We start from the raw sequence: 26,152 nt of genomic DNA on the forward strand, positions 1-26,152 counted from the left end.
TTCCACTCAAATGAGTTTCTGCAGTTTTATGGAAATACATGGCAGTATGTGAAAAGATAATTAAATCTGGGTCAGAGTGGTATAGTGAATGATGCTGCTGACATTTATGGAGCCACGTTGGCAGTGCAGCTATAAACCCCCACAGTAAAGTTAACACTCTAGTGACCCTACCATAAACCTAACCTTAAGTTTCAGATCATAAAAAATGACTTTTTGTGTGTGTGTGTTGGGGGGGCTTTTAATGTGTTTTACTGGGTGTTATTGAATATTTATTCCTTCGTCCCATGATTAGCAAGGCAAAAATCACAGATGCTAATTACTGATAGGTTGATTCTGATTCTGGTTAAGTTTCCAAGTCATCATTGTCATAGTGATAATGATGACAGTAGCCGCATGTGCACAATTCACATCCAGGCCCAGGATCACTGGAATTACTTTTTATTAGGTACGCCTTGCTAGCACCAGATTGGACTACCTTAACTCTTCGTGGCACAACAAGTTGCTAGAAACATGGCTCTGAGATTGTGATCCATGTTTACTTGATAGCATCACACAGTTGCTGCAGATTTGCCGGCTGCATATCCATCGTGCAAATCTCCCACTCCACCACATTTCAAAGGTGCTCTATTAGATTGAGATCTGGTGGCTGTGGAGATCATTTGATTACACTGAACTCATTGTCATGTTCAAGAAACCAGTTTAAATGATGCTCAGCTTGTGCACAGGAAGAAAATGTTTCCACTACGAAGCAGGATGGTTCCACGCTTTCATGTTGTTTATGCCCAATTTGCCCTTTTCTCATCTCTAAAAGATGGCTGTGTGGGAAATCCCCAGCAGATCAGCAGCTTCTGAAATACTCTGACTGTCTGCCCGTCTGGCATTTGCAACCATGTCATGCTCAAATTCCCTTAAAATCACCTTTCTACCCTACTCTGACGCTCAGTTTCAACTTCAGCAGGTCGTCTTTACCATGTCTACATGCCTAAATGCACTGAGGTGCTGCCATGTGTCTAAATAGACATATGCATCAATGAGCAGCTGAACAGGTATACCTAATAAAGTTTCTGGTGAGTTTAAATCTAAATCTTAGATCAAACCTCTCTCCTTACCTTTCTGTCTAGCTCTCAGGGTGCGACATATTCAGACGGCCTCTGCTTTGCTCCTTGTTTGTGTTCTGTCTGAGGATGTAATCAACCTCTTTCTGTCTGTCTCTCTCTGTTTGCCAGGACTCTGACCTTGTCCTGACATTTAACCTGTCCATGCACCGCTCCTGGTGGATGGAGAATGGCCCAGGATGCAGGGTGACACCCATCACCCCTCCTCCCTCCTGGGCACCCGAGGACCACCGATATATATCTATATCTGGCTGTCTGATGGATTTTCAGTTCATAGAGGTGGCTCATTCCTCGCTGCAGATACTCCTGGCTGTAAGTACTTGAGATGAATAAGTACAATGCGCTGTAATTTCAAACTCAAGTGCCTGCATGTAGTAGACATACTCGGGGTTTATTGCTTTAAAAGGCAGTCATGACCTGCTGGTACTGTAGATACAAATGTAGCAGTTTAGAGCCGACTAAATTTGCCATAATTATGAGGGGAACATCAGGCAGCCTCCAAAGGAAAAACCTAATGCCTGTGCATTGAGTGGGCCTGCGTACAGGTGGCTGCACTCACCTGCAACTTCGCACCACGAGAGCACTAAGGCTCTGTCCAGTGATAGCTGGTCAGTACTGGTAAAGAGTATTTGGAGATAAGGAAATGGATTTAAACGAATGCAGCTGTCAACCATTAACTCTTCAAAAGTGCATTAATCCTGTCCTACCTAGCAGATTCATCCATTCCTTTTGCATTTGTCAACATTCTTATTATTATTTCCATAGAGTTCTAGTAAATGTAATATTTTTAATAGGGATTGTGTCTTTTTATCACATTTCCAAACCCAAGCAACAAGAGGAAAGAGTTTATGAATATTTTTTCTGTCATTTCAGCGGTAGAATGACCTAGCTAGAGCTGATTAGGTCTGCTAGTGATCAAAAAAACTCCTAACACAAGCAAAAAAAACCCCACAAAATAACTTTTTGTGTAGAGGTCCCCAACCCCCGGGCCACGGACCGGTACCGGTTCGTGAGTCATTTGGTACCAGGCAGCGAGAGTTAAGGCTTTATGGTTTTCAGGGTTTTTATCGTTAACTTGGTTTCCCTGGGTCTTTTCCCGTGTTGTAGTTGGGTGTCTTATTTTGAAAGAAATATTTACGCGTTACCATAGCAACCAGAGAGCAGAGAGGAGAACGTTACTCTCAATGTTGTTGGCGCATGACGCTGCTAATAAAGTTACGCAATTACACAGTGAATTCGCGTTTATTTTTATATTTACAAAATACCACAGTTTTTGCCTTGGTCGTATCCTTTTATTTTGTTGTGTTTATCCGCCACACCTTAAAAGCCAGTCCGTGAAAATATTGTCTGTCACTAAACCGGACCGTGGCGCAAAAAAGGTTAGGGACGCTGTCTTAGAAAATTAAGTAAAATGAGTTAAACCATCATATTTGAGGATGTTGTTAGATTAAAGTACATCTAGCCTTTCTTATTTCCAACCATAAATAAATCTTTTTTGATCATAAATAATTACATTGTTCTTTTATTTGACTAAAAAGAAAAAAAATCCCAGTTATTTAAATTTGTATCTATCTCTGCATTACTTTACATGTGCAGGTAAGTATTAACATATGCGGCAATTACATCCTAGGCTTTGTACTTTTTTTGTCTGTGTATGGATATGTGATACGGTGTTTTTAAAATTGCAATTATTCAAATTATATTCGGCTATAAGTTGAACGTATTCTAAAGTGTACCACAGCCATGACAGCTCCTTTGTCTGCTGCAGCGGGTTGGACCTTTTTAGTACCTGTTTTAGACTAAAATGAGTCTCCATTAAGTTAATAACTCATACCCTCATTAACATAGAATGAGAGTATGGATAAGCTGCTTTAGAAACCGTTCCTCTATCTCGGTTTTCTTCCTGTCTCTCTGTTTTATTTCATTTTTGCAAACGTGATAGTTTTCCTCTCTGTTTCTCTCTGCCCTCAGTATTTCTTCCCCTCCTGCACTGTCAAACTGTGATAATTAGGAGGATCAGAAGAGAGAACATACGGAGAGAAGTAAAAAGCGAGAATGAGGGAGGCCTGCCACTTCTCATATCAGTTTCCTCTGTACTGTAGCTCTGTTTGTACACATACATTCAAATAAGGAAGTGCGCACAATAAACAAGTCAGAGCTTTAATGCCACGGCCGTGCATCATTACGCCAACAAAGAACAGGGAAAAGGTTTCGCAAGCGAGTGACTCTCCGTCTTTTCGGTTTCATTCTGCATCTCGCTCTCTTGCAGTGCATGAGTATCCCCTTCTCATGCCTACTCTGTGTCTCTCTGACAATCGATAGTGGTGCTTATAGTGTGGCTGAGTGCCAAGCCGCCGCACAGCTGTACCACTGTCTCACTGTAATTGGTGTGTTGAAACACTGTCATGCTCCATGAGCACAAACTCAACAGTCTGACAGGTTCACCAGGCGACCGCCAGCCTTGTTTAGTGTAATTGACTAAGTGTGGGTTAGAGTTTGCTTGAGTTACACCGTAAACTAAATGACTGGTCGTTATCAGGTTGATTGTCTGAATAACCGATGCTTGGCACATAATCCAGCATTGGTCTGTTGGTGTCCTTAAAGCTTCCTATTTATTGTTACTTCCTTTTCTGGCACAAAGGCTTTCTAACATGTGACTAACATTGTGAAAAAGGTGTCTTATAATCGAACTATATTGTTTTGCAAAAATCTAAATGGGACTAAACTATGGGCCAGATTTATGTATGCATTGCACTTGTGCAAACTGGGTTTTGACGTTAAAGAAAATTACTGTTATAAAAGAATCATCTGTATTTAGAAAAAAAGAGCGCAAGGTTACATGTAAGAGATTTTTCAGACTGACTCTGTTGGATTTCTAGGAGCTCCTTTCTCAAGGGGCAAATTATAAAGCAGAGAATACAATGCACGCAAACTGAAACATTTGCAATGTGCAGTTTACTAGGGGTGGGGGAAAAATCGATACTGTGTAGTATCGTGATATTTTGTTTGCTAATAATGTATCGATACAGGGACAGCAGAAATCGATATTTTGTTACAAAAAAGGTTTTTGTGGACTGATTTCAGAGCATGTTGATCCTTTTTCTGAGCAAGAATCCTGACATTCCTTCACTGTCCAAATGTATTTAACTTTTTTTTGGCAGCAATAAACATGACAGTTTACTTATTTTAATTTAAGATATGTTTTATTTAATTAAGTTTTGTTTTATTTAATGTAAAATTATATTTTGTTTTAATTTACTTTCAAATTCTTCAGTTGCTGAAGGGGCTGCATAGTTTTCATAAACTGCATAGTTCAGAATAGCTATAATTGTACCAGATGGTTGCATTCAGTTAAGTTGGACTAGACTGTAATACAAACCGTTCAGTTTGTCAACAATAAAACTGACTGAAATGAGAGAAAGACTGAGGGTGAGACTTTGATATTAGATAAAATGAATATTGATAAAGTTTACCTTTATGTACAGAATCTGAATATCGCAAAATATTTTTAAAAATTGCAATAATATTGTATCGTGCGTTAAGTATTGTGATAATATCGTATCGTGGGATGTATGGTGATTCCCACCTCTACAGTTTACTGCTAAATCTGCTGATATTTAACAATGAGCACGATTGTTTTTTAATATTGTAATTAACCCACTGCTTCTGTGTTTAAAAAACAGTACAACTTTCTTAACTCACTCGTAAAACTGAGCCACACCTATGAGTGTTACTTAGGAACTGCCTTCACTCGCTGTTTAATAAATCTGGCCTTATATAGACAAACCTACACATTACACCTAGTGGAGCTGCTACACTGCAGAAAGCCAGGGCATGAAGCTCTCAGTGTACAGTTTCTAGGCTGATGTTAATGTCATTGGAGCACTGAAGGTTTTTATTTTTGTAACTTTACATGGTCTGATGTGGTTCCTTTTCAGTAATACCACTGAGAGTTGACTGTTGAATACCTGGGGGGAGAGATTTTACAAACTTATTTATTTCGGTGATTGCAATCTGTTACAATACCGCACTTGCATTCAGTGAGTATATGGTATTGGGACTGAAAACAGATTAGGAGGTGGAATCTAGTACTTACTTCATATAGTGTATTTTTGATAAATATGAAAATAATAGGCAATTAGTTGTAGAAATAATGACTTGAAAGAGATTTTGTTTGATATTGAAAAACATACCCCAGTCTCCTGGGTTAAAGTCTTGTCTTTAAACCATATCCGCCATCCAAGGTGGATTATATACTACTTTCTTACTGCTAATGAACAAATTGTTATTGAGTATCATTATGATCTTTTTCCTTGATGTTTATGGCATCTCAAGCTCCCATAACATTAAAGAGTCCTTAACGAAAGGCAAGAGCATGAGCCAAAAGTTCAGAAAGAGTTGAATTACATTTGTAAACTCACCTGTTTTGAAATGTCCTACTTTATGACACATTATTTAAGTGGCGAAGCGTGTTTGAAAGGTGATAATGATTGGGGGTGTGCATGGATGACTGGATGACATTCGGCTGAAAAAGAGCTCAGAGGACCTCATTAAAGAAAACACCGAAAAATGAACATGAACTGGTTAATCTCATTATTTGCTCTTGTCAAGTTTGAACTTACACACCACAGGTGATTGGATCCTGGAGCAACGTTAATGGTGCTGGATCAATACTAACAGGTAATATCTGACAACCTGACAAAAAGGGGTAATGCTTGTGTTTTCAAGAATTAAAGGCTCTCGTGTTTCGATGGTGGGGGGAATCTAAATGTAGACAAGTCTGGACAGTGTGAGGAAGACAAATAGCCACTGAGGCGTTGCAGCTGTCAGGTTCTTCAACACTGCATGTTTTTGTTTGTCTGGGTGGTTAGTTGGTTGTGTGATGGACTAGTTTGCTTTTCTAAGTGTCTCGCAGCAGTTTGATTTTCGTCTCCAGTTTACTGACTTCATGTGATGTAACAACTGTGACCGCAAATCTATTTTAGTTTTTTTTTTCCTACAACAGATGAGAATATTTGTCTCATAAGAAAACAACTTGTTCCACAGTCAGTCTCGTTGGGCTTTGTCCCATGGTTCATTTATTTCATAAAGTGTATATGATAAATCGTTAATTGGTTTGCTGCCTGACTTTTACAGTGAATTACTGTGTTAATTTCGAAGAGTGGACTAATTAGTTTTCTAAACTTTCAATTTCTTTACAGTTTGTTCCACAGAGTGAATATCAGCTGTACTGACGTAGAGCATAAGGCTTCTCCGGGGAGAACTGGAGCGTGCTCAGTGAAATGTAGGCCTTCAATCCCAGACGATAGCACAGTGGGGAAATGCACGAGCGTTACTTCTTTAATTACGTTTTTTTTCCCCCCCTCAACGCTATTGTACATCCTAATAGCACAAACAAAGTGATAATTATATTAAACAACATTATCTAAGAGGCTGTCTGCTGGCTCCGTGGTCTAAAGTGCATGCCTGCAAGTAATTTCAGTGATTAGCATAACTTCATCTAAAGTGGAGATACTAATCAGTGAAATCACCTACTGTTGTTTTTTGTTTTCTTTCTCTGATTGGGAGGAATGGCTGCATATAGCCCGGTCCCCACACACAGCTGAGTAACCCTGTCTCTGAGACATAATCGACTGATGAAAATTACCATTAGCTATGTCGGCTTGTTTGCATGTTACAACTCTGCACAGAGAATATGCTTAAATTAGGAGCACTTAAAACCAGGGAATTGATTTTATCTTCATTCTTCACTTTGAGAAAGAGACTGGGCATTTATTATTATTATGATGGACTAAAACACTGCTTTGTTAACCGTGTCCAACATGTAATAAATAAATACATATCAGAATTTATATTAACTGAATTGGCATTTATGAGTAACGTAATAAATGACACAGAAAAACAGATTTAAAAAAAGTTATTTATCCTGTTTATTTATTAGACAATTTAGAGCAGGGATGTCAAACATGTTTTAGAATTTGGGCCACATACAGCCCCAGTTTGAGTTCAAGTGGGGTGGACGAGTGAAACTCCCCTTTCTGTCATTGTAAAGAAGTTTAACTCTTTACTCCTTAACTAGACATTTAGTCCTCACATATCTTAATTTAAGAAAAAAATTGAACAATTTCAACAGTATGTCTCAATTTTTTTCATAATAAAGAAATGCTTCTGCAGTAAATGAAAGAAATTTGTCAGCCCAAGTCTTTGGGGGTAATTTGTAGGGAATTTACAGAAAAAAAAATCTGGTAATTAATTGCTGAGACTGTCCTGTAATTATAAAAAAGAAAGTTTATCTGTGGACCCACTGTAAATTATGAAAAAACTTCTATAGCACAAGACAAGAACTTTTCTCTCACTGAATTGTTTATTGGTTACCTAATTACACAGCATTATCATTCCCATACCGGCGATTTGTCACACCCGTAGGCGTCACATAGTAACGCGAAAGGTACCCTTCCGCATCCTTATGAAACGCTCTCGGTTTTCAGTTGAATCCAATAGAAAGCTGCTCGCAGCGGTAAGACACACTTAGAGCAGAAGCTCCGGCCGTCTATTCCAGCCCTAATCCTAACCTTAACCATCACCTTAACCATCACCTAGTGTTTTCCAAAGTAATTCAGGATCTGAAAGTGAACAGATTTAACGTACATAATGCTTTGTTAGGTTGATTTTCGTGTCACATGTAAAACACATGTATAGATCTATTCCAACCCGCTCTCATGCCTATCGACAATTTGTCACAGTCGTCTGTATGTTAAATAATGTTAAAAGTCTAAAATTTATGCCCGCCTTCACATTGTTCAAAGCCATTCAGTGGGCCGGACTGGAGCTTTTGCTGGGCTGATTCTGGCCCCCGCACCTTATGTTTGATACCCCTGATTTAGAGAGCTCACTGCTGCCAGACCAGTATGTCTACTGAATATCAGATTGGTACAGCACTGCTTTTAGGTTAACACTGCGCAATATCAACAGTCAGTTAAATATTTTGTGCTCCCAATAGTTCCCGAGTGCTGCGCTTGGCAGGTCCATGGCATGGTACCCAAAAAAGCTCTGTGAAAATGGACTGTAACTAGTAGTTTTAGTATGATCTATCAGACAGCAGTAGAGCTTTTCTCAGCCTACATCTTGTGAAAGTAATCCTTTGAATTACAGGTTATTTTAAGGTGGAAATTATGTGACATCATTGTCAGTGGGCTGAAACACAATGACATGTTAGGGTCAAGCTGTATCCACGGGTCGTGCTGCATGTTTCTTATAAGAACAACAAACTATAATCCTAAAAAACATATTGGAAATTGTGAAAACATAATGCAGAAATAGAAACAGAGTTACTAGAGCCAAATACCAGTAGGAAATCTGGCAAATAATGTGAATGTGAAAATTAGATGGTCTCTAAAAGCTCGAAGAAGAGGCCTTGCTGCTATCCATGCATCGTGTTGTGCATGAAAGTTTTTAGAAGTTTCTCATGTGACATCATGCACGGATTGTTCCAGGGTCAGCCTGTTTGCTTGGAACCGAATTTACTTGATCCTACATTGTCACCACGATGTCACCCTGCTGTAGTGGCAGCACAAAGTCCCATGACCGACAGAAATAATACCAAAATGGCAGCTTGTCTAGGGAGTAAACGGTGAGTGTAGAATCACAGTTGGTGGTTACGTGTCTGCAAAAGTCCAGTAAGAGCGTTGATGTCATTTTGGCCAATGTTTGTCTTTTTAGGTGCCTTGCCGAATAGTATTGGCGAACATGGTCCTCCAGGATGCCCCGTCTCTCACACAGTGCAGCAGCTCATTTGCTTCATCCAGTCTTTCATTCCGTCAGTGATGGTTTCTTTCCTTCCACCTCTGCTTCTTTCCCCTTCTTTCCTACACCCTTTTCAAAATATATCATTATATTGCATTCCTGCTCTTATCATAATGTGTCCAAAGAATCCTCCTTGTTTCGATGTGATCTTCTGACACAGTGTTCTTTTGGTCTTGTATGTATGATATTGTCATCCTTCTCCTGATGAACCACATCTCTGTTTTCTTGATGGTGTCTCTTTTTTTTTTGGTTTTTGTTTTGTTTAAAACAATCAAAGTATTGATTAAAGCTGTAAATTTTCACTCCTGCTCTTGGTGACAAAATATAATACACCGCACCCTCTCCACACCCTCAACTCCCCCAGCATTTGTTTAAGTTTTAGAGGACATCATCAGCACGTAAATAGATTTAATCCAATGGATGCGACATCTTCGTCACAACACAATTTATCTTCAGTACAATTCCACAGACAGCTGTAATGGATTCGCTCATTGGAGTTGAATTCATTTCTCATCAAAGAGCAATACATCCACAACACAAGGCAAGATTAGCAGACAAATAGACAACAGCTCTATCGTTAAGATTCAGAATGAACACTGTGAATGTTATGAGAATAAAGCAACAGTGAATGGGAGGGGTAATTGGTGTTGCTGGTCATGTATTAACCTGCGGATTTACTCAGCTGGTTTAAGATCTACAGAAAAAGCACTGTGCTTCATTCAAAATGTTAACTCCTCTTCATTTCTGGTGTAGAACTGACTGCGTCACTGGGAGACTGACTTATGCATGCACGTCCATGGCATCTGTCCTTGCTTTTCTAACAGGTCTCATCCCGTGATGGTATCAGTGAATTATTGCTCTCAGGCCATGCAGAACGTAGAGTTTCCATCCTTACCGAACACCAGCTGCTTGACATTCAACTAATTTCTCCCTGCGCTCCGTTCAAAACTTCCAGGTGTTATCAGAATCACTGCTAAGGGAACATTTTGAGCATCATAATTGTAGAAAAGTATGATGATTCACTTATCTTCCTTTTGTCTAATGGGATTTCTTTGCCTAAGTAGCACACAGCGGCAATGGAAGTAATTTTAGCAATGTGGCCAATGTTCCTGAGGATTTTGGCCTGTTGAAAGAAAAACAAAGACCTGGTAAAAGTTCAGATAGCCTGACAATGCACTGCCACTGACATTTACTTTTCCTTTGGCGCCACTAGAGGTTGATATTTGTGGTTTTCCATATCATTTCTCAACCCAGCTCACAGAACCTCTCATATAGCTGTAGACTCTTAGTGCAAAATTTATTAAGCAAGAGCCCGGAAAAAGTGCAGATGGAAGTGGAAAGTTCTTTGGGTGATCCACTACCATCTATGATCACAGATGGAGCTAGTTTATTCAAGTGATAACAACCAAAATCTAGCAGGAGTTTCTCCAATTAGCAGATTGTAAAGCAGACAGACCAACTAATAACACTTGCACAGCTTGCTACTTATAATCTGACAGACTCAGCTAAGTGTTTGCTTAGGTTTTTGCTTGTGAACAGCATGAATAGAATGGTGGACAAAATCCTCCATCAGGGGTCTTTTGACTCCTTCTCTGGGTAATTTCTGACATCTTAAATTTCAGGATTTATACGTAGAAAATCTGCTTCACTGCAAACAATTTAGCCATTTAAAAGGAACAAATATGCAGATATGGCTCTAAACATTTGAGCTACGAGCTGCCCTTAAACTTATCATGCACTTGTACTTATAACCACTACCACAATGATGTTAAGAGAAAATTAGGTAAGACGTGATTTTTTTTTCTGTATCAAATAATGGTGCAATTAGCTGGAAATTGCCAACTGCAAACCTTGATATTCATGTTGTATGACTTTTCTTTCTCTTCTTTCCATGAAAGAGGAACTCATGAACGGGAATCTACAAATACATGTGGAGCTCACTGCACGTCTTTATTAAATATCATTAGTAAATCTTACATCCTATTATTTTGTACTTTGGGTTTATTTGCAGATTAGTAGTATTGACAACTTCACACTTAACAATCACACCTGTGGGTAGCTGAGTCCAGGCCTTGCCAGATAATGGCATTTACCATCGCAACACCCCATTTCATTCTTACTTCATTTAATAAATTAATTGAATCATTGTTAACATGGACTAATCTGTTATAAATGCCAAATGGGAGCCGTAAAACAAATACACCAAGAAGAAGAGTTGAGATTGAAAGCATGCACGTGCATGTGTATCAGCCACTCACAGACACTGCGAAACTAGGAGGTGTAACTGCAGTGCAGGAAGGCCACTTTGCCATCGTTATCATTGCAAACATTTGTTCAGAACACTCTGTTCAAGCTCCGAAGGGGAGAAATGTTGCAGTCAACTACATCGAAGCGGGAAGAACATGCATATCTCTCAATTTATCACCCATACCATTACTTTTCTCTACCTTGGAATAATGCCACTAGGTTTTACGGACTTACTGTTGCATAACTAACTACATTTGCAGTGTTTACCATGGCAACAGGCATTCGATAAACGGTATGTTTAAGAAATGGGATAAACTCCTGCCTCCTGGGATTGCATGTGCCCTTGTGCTCATAAAACCTAATAAGAATAAAGGGCGTCTGCTCTGAGTGAGGTACACGGTGCTGTGCGGTGAAATGGTGAAGCTGTACAAGTTATTGCTTGTCAGGCTGATCAGGGGCAGGGATCCTGTCTGACTTGATGCTGAAGTGGTGCTTTTTCCATTTCCACTCGTCACACTGAACATCGCTCAGTAACTAGGAAACCTAAATCCACAGACAAAATGAAAAAAAAAGGAGCCAGAGTCTGTCTGAGAAACCTGGGGGTATAGCTCACTAAAAGGCAGAAAGCATGTACTGTGGAGAAGCTAAAACACCGTATTTCTTTCTTTTTACAATCCCTGATAAAAAAAAAAAGTAGATTTTAGAGAGGCCTAGTTTCTGAGAAGTAAAGATGGGCAAGGTTTTACCAATCTGCAAAAAAATTGTGTCTATCAATTGTTGAACACTTTCAGAATAATGTTCCTTGACATAAAATAAATATGTGAAATATTTAACCATATACAGTACATAATATTATCAAAAGATTTTAGAGAATCTGGAGAAATCTCTGCGCGCAAGAGATGAGGCTTAAAATCAGTAATGGATTTCTGTGATCCTCAGGCCTTTGTCAACAACAGTAATGAGTCCCTAATGGAAGTTGCTATCACTTGTAACTCACGAGTAAAGCCTGTATCTCTGATGGTATGGTGATGCATTAGTGTCTATAGATACATCTGGACAGGCACCATCAATGCTTAAAGATATAAACAGGTTTTAAAGCAGGAAATGCTCCCATCCAGTACTAAACAGTATACTGCAGCTAGTCCAACAGCATGGCTCTGCAGTAGAGTCCGGGTGCTGAACTGGTCGGCCCGCGATCCACTAAGCCCAGCAACTACTCTTATCAGTTCCCAGATGGTTACAGACTGTCAAAAAGAGGTGATGCTACAAACTGCTAAACATGGCCCTGTCCCAACGTTTTGGAGACATGTTTAAAATGACCTCTTTTTTTCCTCAGCTCAAACATTTGATGTGATTTCTATTCTTGTTCGTGAATAACATAGGTGTTTATGAGAGTTGCAAATCTTGCCATTCAGTTTTTTATTTATACACACACCTGCTTTGTAATTGTCTGTGAGTTGTATCTTACACTGACAAATTGTTTCTAGTTGGTTGAATCTGAAAATACTTATAACTCCTTTTTTTAAATAGAAAGAAGAAATAACACAGCACACAGCTAAGATATTTGCACTTTCAACATTTGGAAAAGGTGAAATACTTTGTTTAGTGAAATAAACCCTGCTTAAAATAAAAGTCTTAAAAGTAAATTAAGTTCAACTTTAACTATAGGCACTGAATAACCTGTCACTGTAAGAGAAGAATTGAAATCATCAGAATGTGTTTAATCACAAGCAGGAGATATCTCAGTTCAAACCCCAGTGATGAAAGCAGTTGAAACCGATATCTGTGTATGGAATTAACGTTGTAATTTAAAACTTGAGAGTGGTTGTAAAACTTTTTTTCTCTTGGTAACAATACAATAATATTAATAATGGATTGCATTTATATAGCGCTTTTTGGGGCCCTCAAAGCGTTTTACAATTCCACTATTCATTCACACACTGGTGGAGGCAGCTACAGTTGTAGCCACAGCTGTCCTGGTGCAGACTGACAGAAGCGAGGCTGCCATATTGCGCCATCGGCCCCTCTGGCCATCACCAGTAGGCGCTAGGTGAAGTGTCTTGCCCAAGGACACAACGACCGAGACTGTCCGAGCCGGGGCTCGAACCGGCAACCTTCCGGTTACAAGACAAACTGCCAACTCTTCGAGCCACGATCGCCCATCGAATACAAGAAACTTGAATGCTGCAACCTTGAATGTGTGAGTGACTGGGGGTGAAATACTACAGGTTAGAAAATGAAAAGACAAAATTGCCTTCAAGGAGAATGGCAGTGACATGATCCTTCTAGGCAGAGCGATGTGGATGGCTGTCGGCACATTTTAAACAAAATCTTAGTCAAAACTAAAAATGTGGTTTAGAAGTGTTTGGCCCTGCAAAACCTAAAATATTAAATATGCTATTTTCCAGGGTTCATGAGCAGGACAGTCCAAATATAACTGCAGGGATCAAACATAGACACACCCAGAACTCCAGCAATAAACAAGATAAGGAACACACATGCTTACAGCCCCATAGCTAATATTGGTGAACCCCAGCTATCTTATTTGGATTTCTTGACTTCAGGACGAGATATAATCAGACTTCTTGTAAACAGGATATTATGTTTATATGCAGCAAACACCAAAAACGGAATGCTTGAGTTTCGTGAATATTAACAGGATATTGATGTGCAGAGCAACATACTCCGTCACAGCTGATCAGAATGTTCCCTATCGTGGGGCGGGCACGGCTCTCCGCTCCCTGTTCGGTCGCGCTAACACAACTGCACCCAAAAGTCATTTTCAGAGCCAATGAGCCTGCAGAAGAAGACAGAACAAGCTCCCGATCATTGGCGGAAAACTCCCTAAACTCTTCATAGTCTTTTAAGCAACATTTTGACTTTGCAATGCAAAAAGTCTGCTTCAAGTGAATACTAATATAGAAATTATTTCAAGGTGGATTGGCGGCAGACAGGAGACGCAACCCGAGGTCGAGGTCATCCTAATCTTTGAAATGATGCTGTCAGTAGTACCGACAGCTGCGATGTTGTAGGACGTAAACTTATCAGCATCTTTGACCAGTGGATATTCCTCATGGCATATCTGCTGCACAAAGCACATTTGTTTTCTCATCAGTTTTGATCCCCCCGCTGATACCGGCAGCAGTTTCCTCCTCCTGTATGTGGCTTAGCTTTAAGTAAATTCATCTACCGCGCAGCGACACACTGTATTCCTGACTCGTTTCCTTGTGTGAGGCAGAGGAGAGAGCGAGTACAAGGTGGAAGGAAATGGGATGTATAATGGCAAGAGAAAAAGGAAGAGAAGCTGGAAGGAATAGTCAGAGTGTGAGAAACAGAGGGGAGCTTTGGGAGCTGAACATTATTTAGAGTAAATGAGGTCAGGACCTTGAGATATACACTGAATCTCAAATGTAGCTCCTCACATTTGCAGCTAGGTGAGTGTTTATGCGCTTGTGTGTGTGTGTTGGCATCCGTCCATGTAGTCAATAGAATACCAACCAGGTCAATGTCATTTTCCCAACACTTAAAGCCATATTTCAGCAATAAGTCCTCTTTATTCAGGGTAATAGGTTAAATGAATGCCTCATACAAACACACGTGTATTTTACCTCTCATCCCACGTTTTATCTCTTCCCTCCATCCTCTTCTCCTCCTCTGTCATCGCGGGGTAATAAGGTCACTAAAATCCCGACCTTACATCGACTGCACCTTCCCGCATCTTTGCTCCAATCGGCCACCTCCTATCGGTCTCCTAGGAAACAGACAGCCAATGGGAAAGCAGATCAGATAGCAAAAGGTGTTTTGCTGGTGTGGATTGCTGTACCACAGTCTAAACATAACCCACACAGATACACACATGTTTAATGTAAGCTTCTCTCTGTAACAATCACAGCACAGAGCTGCAGCATCCTTTTTTGATTGTTTGGCCCTCATTATTTCCAGGTATGTGAATGGCTTCAAACAGACATGACATGATGAGATGGAAGACTGCGAGGTTCACCTCTGGTTGTACGCTTACAAAGCCCTACCCCACAGCGGTGGTGTACGGTTTTCATTCTGATGATAATCACAAATGTAGCATTATCTGCCTTGACTTTGTAAGCTAGAGTCATTGCTTGTGACCGAGGCAATAGATACATGTTTACCCACAGCATGACATTGTAGAGCAACAGTTGTGACACATTGGTGTTTTCTGTTAATAGATGTGCATTAAAACAGCGTTTGTAGAGCTCTAAAACCATGAAAATTTGGGATAACCTTGTGGTTGTCATTGAAAATATGTTTTTGCACACACACACACACACACACACACACACACACACACACACACACACACACACACACACACACACACACACACACACACACAGTGCTCTATTTTGGAGCAAAATACCACAGTGCTGTTCCGCTCCACTTCCACCAACACCTGTTTTCTCTGTCTGTTCCAACTATTTGTTCACCCTCACATGTTTTCCGCTTTCTCTCTGTGTTGCACAAAAGAGTAATTTTCCTCTGTGTTTTGTCTTTTTTCCTTTGTCTTTGTCTCTAGTTGGTGGGGTTTATCTACGCCTGTTACGTGGTCAAGCTTATTTCTGAAGAGGAGGATAGCTGTAAGTACACAGTCGCACACCTGCAGTCACATGGTCATACACGAAAAATACCTTGAAAGCAAAATTATGTTTTTGTTTTTTGAAACTTACATAATCCTCTATTTAAATGAGTACTTTCATCTCCTTTTAAGCGTGTGCGAGGAATAAATGATTACATATGGGGAGTTACATTGAGATCCACAAACAAAAGTTATAATTGATTCACATAAAAATATGCGACTTCTGAAATATCAATCTTATCAACATTCATTAAATACCTGCAGAATCGCATCTGCGGGATCCATATGAGTAGAGGGAGTTGCAAGTATTTACAGGAGTTGCACAGCAGCTGTGACTTTATTAAATATTTCAAACTATTAATTAGCTCTAACATGGAGACAGGATTAGTGAGATTCTACCATCAGATTTAATTCTCTGCTTCAGACAGGTGAGCCGTCTCACTCAGAGTTTATAAACACCAGTCGTACCATTTGTCACAAAGCACACATCCTCAGGTTTGAGCACTGAGCCACATTCCATCTCCTGAGGTATTTTTAGTTTACTATTCAAAATTCAAATTCAAATTTTTTTATTTGTCACATACACAGTCATACACAGTACGATATGCAGTGAAATGCTTAGACAACTGCTCTTGACCTAAAGAAAAAAAAGAAAAGGCTATGAATAAGATAGGAAATAAATATGAAAAATTAAAAAGGGTAAATTTAACCAGGAAGGAATAAAATAAAATATAAAAATTAAGTTAAGAATGAGATAACTGTACAACACAAATTAGAATGAAGGGTAAATTTAACTGGGAAAGAATAAGATAAAATATATAAATTAAAGTTGAAAATAAAATAACTGTACAACAAAATACACAGTATAGAAATATATAAGAATGTATGAAGAAATATAAATATAAATATATATATACACACAATAACAGCAGCTGTACAAGAATTAACTGGAAATGAGGAATATAATGTCCAGTGTTGTGCAATCCACATTATTTAGTGTCTTGTGCAGTGCAAATATGCTTAAAGTGGTTTAAGTGATGAAGTGAAAACAATGTCCAGAATGTCCAGTGTGTGTGTAAGAACTATATGTGTGGGTCAGTACTGTTTGGTGGTGTGATTGAGAGACTGTATCGCCTGCGGGAAGAAGCTCCTCCTCAGTCTCTCTGTGTTGGTCTTCAGGGAGCGGAATCGCTTTCCTGACCTCAGCAGAGAGAACAGTCCGTTGTTGGGATGGCTGAGGTCCTTCACGATCTTCCTGGCCTTGGTCCAGCACCGCCTGCTGTAGATTGAGTGCAGGTCAGGGAGCTCTGAGCGGATGGTGCGCTCTATTTGGAAAATTCATAAATCTTCACAAAACAAAAAAAGTCCTATAACTATAAAATACAGACAGCACAGAGAAAAACAGTGAAACACGCAGGTATGGAAACAGAATGACATGACGAGGTTTAATTGAAAGACAGGGAAATGCCACAGGAACACGCTGAAGGTTGCTGAGTGGAGTGGAAACAGCTGGGGAACAAGAAACAGATGAAGCTATTCAAAGATAATGAGACAGGAAGTAGACTAACCTAGAAATGAGACACAGAAGTCTGGAGAGTATCAAAATGAAAAAAGAAAGTGATTATACACAGAGACAAAACCCTAAGACACACTTGACACAGAAGTATATAAGGAAAAGGGCTAGAAAAATAACAAGTATACAGAATAACCTCAAGCCAGAAAACAAATGTAAATGCATGGGAACTGAAACAAAGTACTTAAGGCTACAAATACAAAGGAGCATGACAATCGAAAAATATATATATTGTTTGTGAAATCAGTTTCACCCCGGTCCTTTTATTCGTCGAAACTTCCAGAGACGGCACCGGAACTCAGTAGTCATTTTCACAAAACTTTTATTCATCTTTATTCATCTTCATTTAAGCATGCACTTCTAGAAGGGAAGACGAGGCCGGTGTGTCCCTCTGCAAAATCTTCACCCCTTTGTTAGTTACAGCCAGCTTTATAGAGGCGTCCCCATCATAAAACCCCCCTACGGTGTGCTGCAAACTCTGTGTCTGTGTCTATGTGAGTGCTCGTGTGTGACTGTGTACGCATACCTGCATGTATGTGTGTGCACATGAGTGAGTGTGCGTGACAGTTACAGTTTTTTACAGCCGCTAGGACACATTTCTCAATACTTAGGTCACTTTCGCAAAACTCTTCACACAATTCTCCTAACTGACCTTCAGCTTGTCAAAGCAGTTCATTTCACATTCAAAATGCACTACAACTACCAAAACACTTTATTCAGGTCTCAAATAAACTCATTCTTCCAGAACACTAGCAAAGGTTGACAGCCGACAAACACACTTTGTCACCCACAAAACAATGACCTAAAAAACACTAACAACATGTAGCATTACACAGTGTTTTCTTGTGTAAAACAAGGACACATCTCTGTTTATAATTTCAATATATGTTACTGGAATGAATCAGACATCATGCAGAATTCGTTAATATTTGTTTATGTATTTTTATTTTTTTGCACTAAGTAATCCCAAAATACAAGAATTTGTATACACACCATCCACTGATACACATACAATAGTAATGCTAATCTACTCGGTCTTCTCCATTTGGCCACAGGTTCTCATCCACATCACATCTTATGTCATCTAGGGCAATACACCAAGGAAAGAATCTTTTTTTAGATTTTTAGATTTTTAGATTTAAAATATGTTTCAATAAAATATTGCTGTTGAATTTTGCTGCCTTATTCAGTTTTGCATTATGTTATTGTTTTGACCATAAGTTTAACAGTTTTGAAAACAGTATGTAAGTACATGCAAAATGTCCTGTACGTACAAAGATTTTTGGCAGTTGTTGTGTCTGAGTGAGAAAATAATTCATGAAATTTGAGAGATGTAGTCATTGAATGCATTTTGTGCCAAAACAATGATAACTGATCCTCAGTTTAGCCCACATAGACTTCTGTTGTGCTCACTGTGTGAGGAGTTTTGCAAAAGTGACCTAAGTATTGAGAAATGTGTCCTAGCGTCTGTAAAAAACTGTAAAACACTGTGGGTGTAGGTGGCTGTAGCTCAGGAGGTAGAGCAGGTCACCTACTGATCGGAAGGTTGGAGGTTCGATCCCAGGCTCCTCCAGTCTGCGTGCCAAGTATCCTTGGGCAAGATACTAACCCCAAGTTGCTCTCCGATGCGTCCATCGGAGTATGAATGTGTGTGAATGTAGTTAGAAAAAGCACTAAAGTATAGATAAAGTGCTTGTGAGAATGGGTGTGACTGGGTGAATGTGGCATGTTGTATAGAGCGCTTTGAGTACTCCGGGAGAGTAGAAAAGCGCTATATAAGAATCAGTCCATTTACCATTTACCATTTACTCCCTAGAGGTCATAAAACCCATCTCCCTTCCAGACCACAGTTTAACAGTTACAAATGTTGAGACCTTTCACAGTTCAACTGGGGGAGGGGTCTCCTACAATCTACTCCTAAGTTCACGACACAGTCAGGCCTTTATTACATTGAGGGCAGTGTCAGTATGTCTACAATAATTCTACATTCTATGTTAACACATTTCTAAACTCTAAAATAAGCTAAACATTTCTACAATATATAAATTATCAAAGAATTGAATGTCAACAGATACTCAAAACTCTGGGTCCACAACCAAGGACGTTGACACGATGAAAAAAAATTGCAGTTTTTTTGTTCTGTCGAATGATTTAATCTGTTCTGAATTTTTTTGTTTGTTTGTTTGAAAAGATTTTTTTTTAAACTGCAGCCATTTAAACTGAGGATTTTAATTGTTTCTCTGGCTGCTTTTAGCGTGTGTTGAAAGGTTGACAAACCGGCTGTTCCTGGTTACGGTTGCTAAGCTCTGACTAAACTCTGTTTGGCAAGGTTCAGTGAGTGGTTGATTTCTAATATACTGGGTCAGGCTTCTAAAATAAATTCAATCTGTCGCCCTCTCACTACACTCCTCCTGTCCATCTTGTTTATTCTCTTAATAAAAAAAAAAGCAGAAGGTTTGAATGGAGCCATTGTCTCGTTGAAGGTCGTTACCACTACTTTACCGACACAAATGCACAGTGAAACTTGTAGCCCACAGACTTAACAGCCGGGCTCATTCATTTTACAGCAACATGCAGAGAAAGAGACGTGAAAGAGCGTGTGGAGGATGAAGATAGCTGAGCACATTTCTGCTAGATCAAAGTTGCTTTTCATTCATACTGCAGGTCTCTCCCTCGTGCTTCCCACTTTCAACCACCATCACCAAGCAACAGTCATGGAGGGGAAAATGTGTGAAGAGAAAGGGAACTGAAAAATGTTCATCAGTCAATTCACAAAGTATTTGTCTTTATTGAGGCTTTTATTGATACATCAATTCATTAATACAACCATGCTGATTTGGAATTGGGCTGGTTTTCCAGAGGTGACACTGACTACTATATAGTAAGCGTTTTATGTAAGATGTGAGTCTAAATAGTTGCCTTTGCATGTGGTGCGGAAGATGAAAATGTGGCACATCAACATGTTAATTCAGTTTTTGTTGCTTTTAAAATGCAGTGTGCATCCTTGTGCATTTACTTGAATGAGCCCATTTACCTGAGGCCATCAGTTAAGTTATTCCGTTAAAGTAGACGCAGCCGTTTTTCCCAAAGATCAATACCGTGGCATGTCTTATTCAACAGGGAACCATGGAGGCTGTTTGTTAACGCATAAATATTGATGGGTAATAAATGCAGACTAGATCAGTGGAAATAGTTTGAAGCCTCGAGACTAGACACATTTTTTCTGCTTTCCTTCCTGCCCTGAGCAGATTGGGAGTTGAGATTGAAGGGGGGAAATTTATCCCGTCTGTTATAAAAGTGTGGGTCGGTACTGGGACAGGACGACCTCTATGTTAAACGAGGTCACAGCGAAAAGTGAAATCATCATAGTGTAAAAATTAAAGAACAGCTGAGAGTAATGTAATGTTACATTTATGAGACTTTAAAGGAAAATAATTGAGTTTCAGGGGTCGTTTTTAAGAGGTTTTTTATAATACTGCATTTTAATAAGCTCAGTGATGACAGTAAACCGAAAATGCCACTTTGCCTTCATCTCCATGTCTAAGTAATTGATGTGCAACATTTAGTATTTGCCCTTTTGTTAACTGCATTTTGGCCGTTGGCTTTCGATACTGCACATTCCTCCTGATGCTGCACCCCGAGAGAGTTTGACAGAACTAAGCAGCAGACTTTGATGAGAGAAATGTGTTTGTGCCAAAAACAAACATTCTTAATTTTTAAGGTAACAAATCCAGTCCCTGGAAAAAGTTTAAATAACATTTACTCATCCATGAGTCAAGTAGTCCTGTCTGAGCACATGTTTCTGTCAAAGTGCAATAGCTTTATTTTTTTCACACTTTAGTACCTGTTCTTACTTTTAATTGGTTTGAGCTGATAGGGCTCAGCTAAAAGATGTCAGAGTTCACAGTATTTTCATGCACTAACAGAGACTAAGAGAAAGATGTCACCGAGAGACTCTTGAATAGAAATCTGAGAAAATTCTGTAGTGGCAAGGATGGTAATTATCCCACCCTTACCTCAAAAGAGCAACAGTTAAACCAGGAAACCTGAGAGTCAGTTGTGTTGTTGTCATAAATTTTCACAGTAGTTTCTGCTATGTTGTGGCTGGCTTATGTACTCTGTCTACATGGCTTTAGCCAATAATGGTGGGAGGCAAGCCTCCTAATAGCCTACAACATCAACAAAATGGCAGTAATTTATAGGATGGTGGAAAGTTCAAGACAGATACAAAAAGAGAGATTGCTTTCACTTTAATTGATGTCTCTTTGAGATTTCACAGGCCAAGCACTGCTTGCCTTGCAGAACGCCAATGATCTATACATTGTATACATGCAGGATCTCTTCCCATTTATCTAAACAGGATGTTCAGTATAACTGTCTAGAGGCATTAGCAAGAAGGCTGACAAGTGGCAGGACTTTTTTGGACAGTTATTTCATGTTAACAAGACAAAGTCCCTAAATAGATAAACATGAGACATAAAAACTGCATGGATAGAATCAAAAGAGAAACTTATTAAAAGTTTGGTGTCTTTGCCCCAAAATACGTTTTTTTCTGAGCTTCTGTTCCCCTGCTGATTACACATGTACTACCTGAACATCATTATAATTTCATTTACAGTTGAGTCTCTCACCACATCAGTACTCAGGAATGAAGACCATTCTAAATAATGTCACAGTAACCTAAGAAAGATATATCTCTATAATTTTATATATTAAGGAATAATACCTTCTACCAAACTCTCGAAACTGTCATGAACCATTATAAATGATTCTGAACTGCATGGTGATGGCAATTGCATCATTGAATTTTTTTTTATATTATTTAGCTGTTGATTGGCCTTTTGGTAGCAAAGATGGGAAGTCTTTGGGTAACCGAATAGTCCTTTATATATTTCTAGACAGGATTCATTGAGTGCCATATTTCCTCTCCTTTAATGGCTTTGTTGACATTAACAGCATAATGAAAAAAACTCATCAATCAACACATGATGAGTGTAGTGGGGCCCTTTTCATTACTTATTTATTCATGAACATTTCGCAGTAGATAGAAAAGCTATAATTTGAAACCATGTTGTGAGGGACTTTAACAAATCTGGGCAAATTTCACCTCCACATATTAACAGCTGACCCATACATTCATCCATTTTCTAGATCAATTATGATATTAAAGGTGATGGGAGCTGGAGCCTATTATAGCGTACACTGAGAAGGAGGCACAACGTAGAGTCTGGCCAGGTTGCTAGTCTATGAAATTGTTAATGCATGTTGACAAATGCATTCGCACTTACGTTCACACCAACAGGCAATTTAGAGCTTTCAGTCTATCGAAATTGCATGTCTTTGGACTGTGGGAGCAAACAGGGGCACAGAGGAAATTCCTGCAGACATGAGGAAAACCTTCAAACTGCACACAGATGAGAGATAATAAACTGCATGGAAGATTTTAATACTTCTCAAGGGGGAAATGCTATCAGAAAGAATCAGGATTCAAATTAAAGTCTCAGCCCTCTGTTAAAGTAGGGATAGGCAACATGTTTTGAAAACCATAAAAACCTTTCAGGATGTTGTAATTCAAGCTCTGTGTCTTTTTTTTAGTCAATCACAAGTCCTTGGAGATACATTGTGGTGAAACAATAATTATCTGACTTTGAACTGGAAAAGCTGGGCTTGAACTCCAGATAAAGCATTGATAAATCCATCCGATTTAATATATAAAAAACAATGATAGTGATGCTAAGCAGTGAGTCCCAAATTTTGGCTGTGGAAAGTGGTACACAATGATCCATCCTGGGTGAATAAACAATAAGGGAGCTTGGTGGAAATGCGCCTTGGGTGAAGAAGTGAATACTCACTTAGGACCAATAATAATTTGAGTTGCTGAGAAAGCTCATTACCTTGATAATTATTCTGTGCTTGCCTGAGCATATGTGTATGAGTGTAGGTGTGTGTTTGTGCGCATGTGTATTAATCAAGATAGTGTTATCTGTCTCAGAGCTACTCGCATTCGTACACACAAACGACACACAGTTATGAATGAACACTTTAACATAGCAACAGCAACTTTTTATTTAACAGTCATCATAGAAATGTTTGACCAGTAATAAATTTAAAGAAATATAAAGTTTTGCAACATTATTGAGAGAGTTGCTTATGTGCTTACACTCTTACTGGACAGTCTTGAGCCTTATGAATAACAAATCTGAATTTTTAAATTGGGTAGCTACAGCTTGACAGGCAGCACGCTGACAAGCTCAGAGGCTCCATTTTCTCTAGTGTTCAAAGGGTCGAGCATGGCAGAAACTCTGCTGAGGCTATTTGACTGCAGCATGAATCAGCAGGAAACCCTTACGGTTTACACCAGGCCATTCCCCCACAAAAGGATCCACACAAAGGAGGAAAGCTTCATGCACCAACAGAGGCTCTGTCTTGTCTTTCTGAACAGTCACAATCAGCTGAATGACCAGAAACTGTTCCATCTGCTTTTCTGTTGTGTGTTAGGCTGATATTCAGATTTCTCATGCAAGCAATGTGAAAAAATAAAGGACAACTTGTTTTACAACTAATTAAGACTAAAGATTAAGATTTTAAGTGAAATAAACAATCAAGAAAAGTATGTCATGCCAAATTCCTAAAATACTAAATAGCTTTTAATAATAATCACAGTGTTAGATTTTCATATTCTTTACTGATAATGTAGAGTATGGTTGTCTTTAAAGTTAAATTTTAAATGTCTCAGTGTTGCAAGACCTATATTAAATGATGATTTTAATTTAACGTGAAGATTTAGTTATGTGCACAAATATTTCAACTTTTTTTTTTTTTTTGTTAAATAAAGGCAATTACAGTCCGGTTGTTAAGTCCAGCATCATTATCCATTTCCGTATTGAAATGTTCCTCAACTTCCAAAAGCAAACTGAGTTGCCATTGACCATTAAAGCAGCAGTCTAAATTCTTTCAAGTCCAATAATGATCAGTGTCTTTTGCAGCTGATATTGTAATAAATCTCGAGGCATGAAAATCAGGATTCATAGAGCCAAGACGATAGCACCAAGTTAGCTGGCTAGTTAACATCTTTTTGCCTCTTGTCTTTCTTCTCACATCCAGCCGGTCACAAGCAAAATAAAGATGTAAAACTACGTTTTGGAGGGTTACTGTAGTTAAGCTGACCGAAAATTATTCGCTAGCTCTGAAGCTAGCGAATATTAAAACCACTAAGCCTCATCCAACACTTTGTTTCCACCACTGTGTTACGTCCCCACGAAGAGGTCTAGGGTCGTGAGTGTGGGGACCGGTAACAAATGGGTCCAGAATGGAATTAAAAGGAAACCAGACAGAGGTGTTCAGTATCCATCCATCCATTCGCTTCCGCTTATCCTTTTCAGGGTCGCGGGGGGGGCGCTGGAGCCTATCCCAGCTGTCATAGGGCGAGAGGCGGGGTACACCCTGGACAGGTCGCCAGTCTGTCGCAGGGCTAACACACAGGGACAGACAACCATTCGCACTCACATTCACACCTAGTGACAATTTGGATTATCCAATTAACCTCTCCCCACAAGATAGGTATAGATCAGTATATAATATAGTTTTATTACAAATAATCTGAACTGACAGAGCCGGCAAAGCCGTTTTACCAATAACACTAGAGAAAGTTCGCAAGAACAAAGGACACAACAACCAAACAGGCACTTCCAGGGGCCCACAAGCCCACCCTGTCACTAGCAGCAGCAAGTTCCACTGGTGCTGCTTCTGCTGCTGTTGAGGCCCACAAGTCCACACTACTCACATGAAGCAGCTACTCTCCCCACTGCTCCCACAACTCCACGCCACATGCAGGACAATCACACAGTAGGACCTCTTTCGACACCTAGAACACAATGAAGAAACACCAGAGACATCACCACCATCACGCAGTTCTTCCTTTATAACCTCAGAGAGGTGATTGCTGACTGGGCCCAGGTGGTAAACAGGCCAATGAACACCAGCTGTGTCCTGGGGAGAGAGAAGAGTGAGAAAGACAAAGGGGTGGGGCAAGGGAGGAGGAGGCTGAGAGAGAACGCCACACCCACACAAGGGGAGGTCCTGGTAGGGCCATAACACACTAAAAAAAAAAGTCACAATTTCAAGTTACTGATAGATTTTCTTGAAATTTTGAGTTACAGGCTTCCATGCAATACAGGTGCGATTTAATACAGAAATTATATTTATTATTTCAGAACTAAACAAGTGATTAGCTTTTGAGGCTAAAGCTAGCTGCGAGTTAGCATAGCAAACTCTTAGAAACAGGAGAAATTTTTCTCAAACAAAATCATCTACATCTACACTTTTAGTAACACATTATCTCTTTTTTATTTGATTTTAAAAATATAATATTTTTAGTGATTAAAGGATGGCTAACTGTACATAATCAAATAATCTAAGTTGCTAAAAAAAACTGCCTTTTTTACTTTTTTTAATATAGATTAACTAAACAAGAGGTAACATGTTGATTATCTATCTGATAATTTTAGAGCTAAGCTTATTGGGTTGCATAAAGATTTACATCAATCTTCTCATCTAATACACGATGCAATACATACATGCAATGTATGTATGTTATTATCTTAGTAATAGACATATAAAAGCTATCTGCCATAATGAGGGCTTGTTTTGGGAATAAAGATGCCTGACTGTATGTGGTACTTGCTGTAAGATGTTATTTAGACTTGTTTTCTGCAGGTTTAAGGTAAATTCACAGCTACGTTCGGTCTATGCAGTGACAGCCAAAACTCTGCATTGTACTTGAAGTTATGAAATCTCACAGAATAA

At 39.2% G+C, this 26,152-nt stretch overlaps 1 protein-coding gene across 1 annotated transcript in view; it reads left to right on the plus strand.

Annotated features, from left to right (window-relative positions):
* The window catches only part of nkain2 (sodium/potassium transporting ATPase interacting 2), a 110,838-nt gene that overhangs the window by 75,818 nt on the left and 8,868 nt on the right, over positions 1 to 26,152 (plus strand). The window contains exons 4-5 of the mRNA XM_085134071.1: positions 1,227 to 1,427; positions 15,715 to 15,775. Of these exons, the coding sequence (XP_084990197.1) occupies positions 1,227 to 1,427; positions 15,715 to 15,775 (262 nt within the window). The remainder of the gene's footprint in view (positions 1 to 1,226; positions 1,428 to 15,714; positions 15,776 to 26,152) is intronic.

Source organism: Neolamprologus multifasciatus, chromosome 15 (genome assembly GCF_963576455.1).
Source record: "Neolamprologus multifasciatus chromosome 15, fNeoMul1.2, whole genome shotgun sequence".
Taxonomy (NCBI): domain Eukaryota; kingdom Metazoa; phylum Chordata; class Actinopteri; order Cichliformes; family Cichlidae; genus Neolamprologus; species Neolamprologus multifasciatus.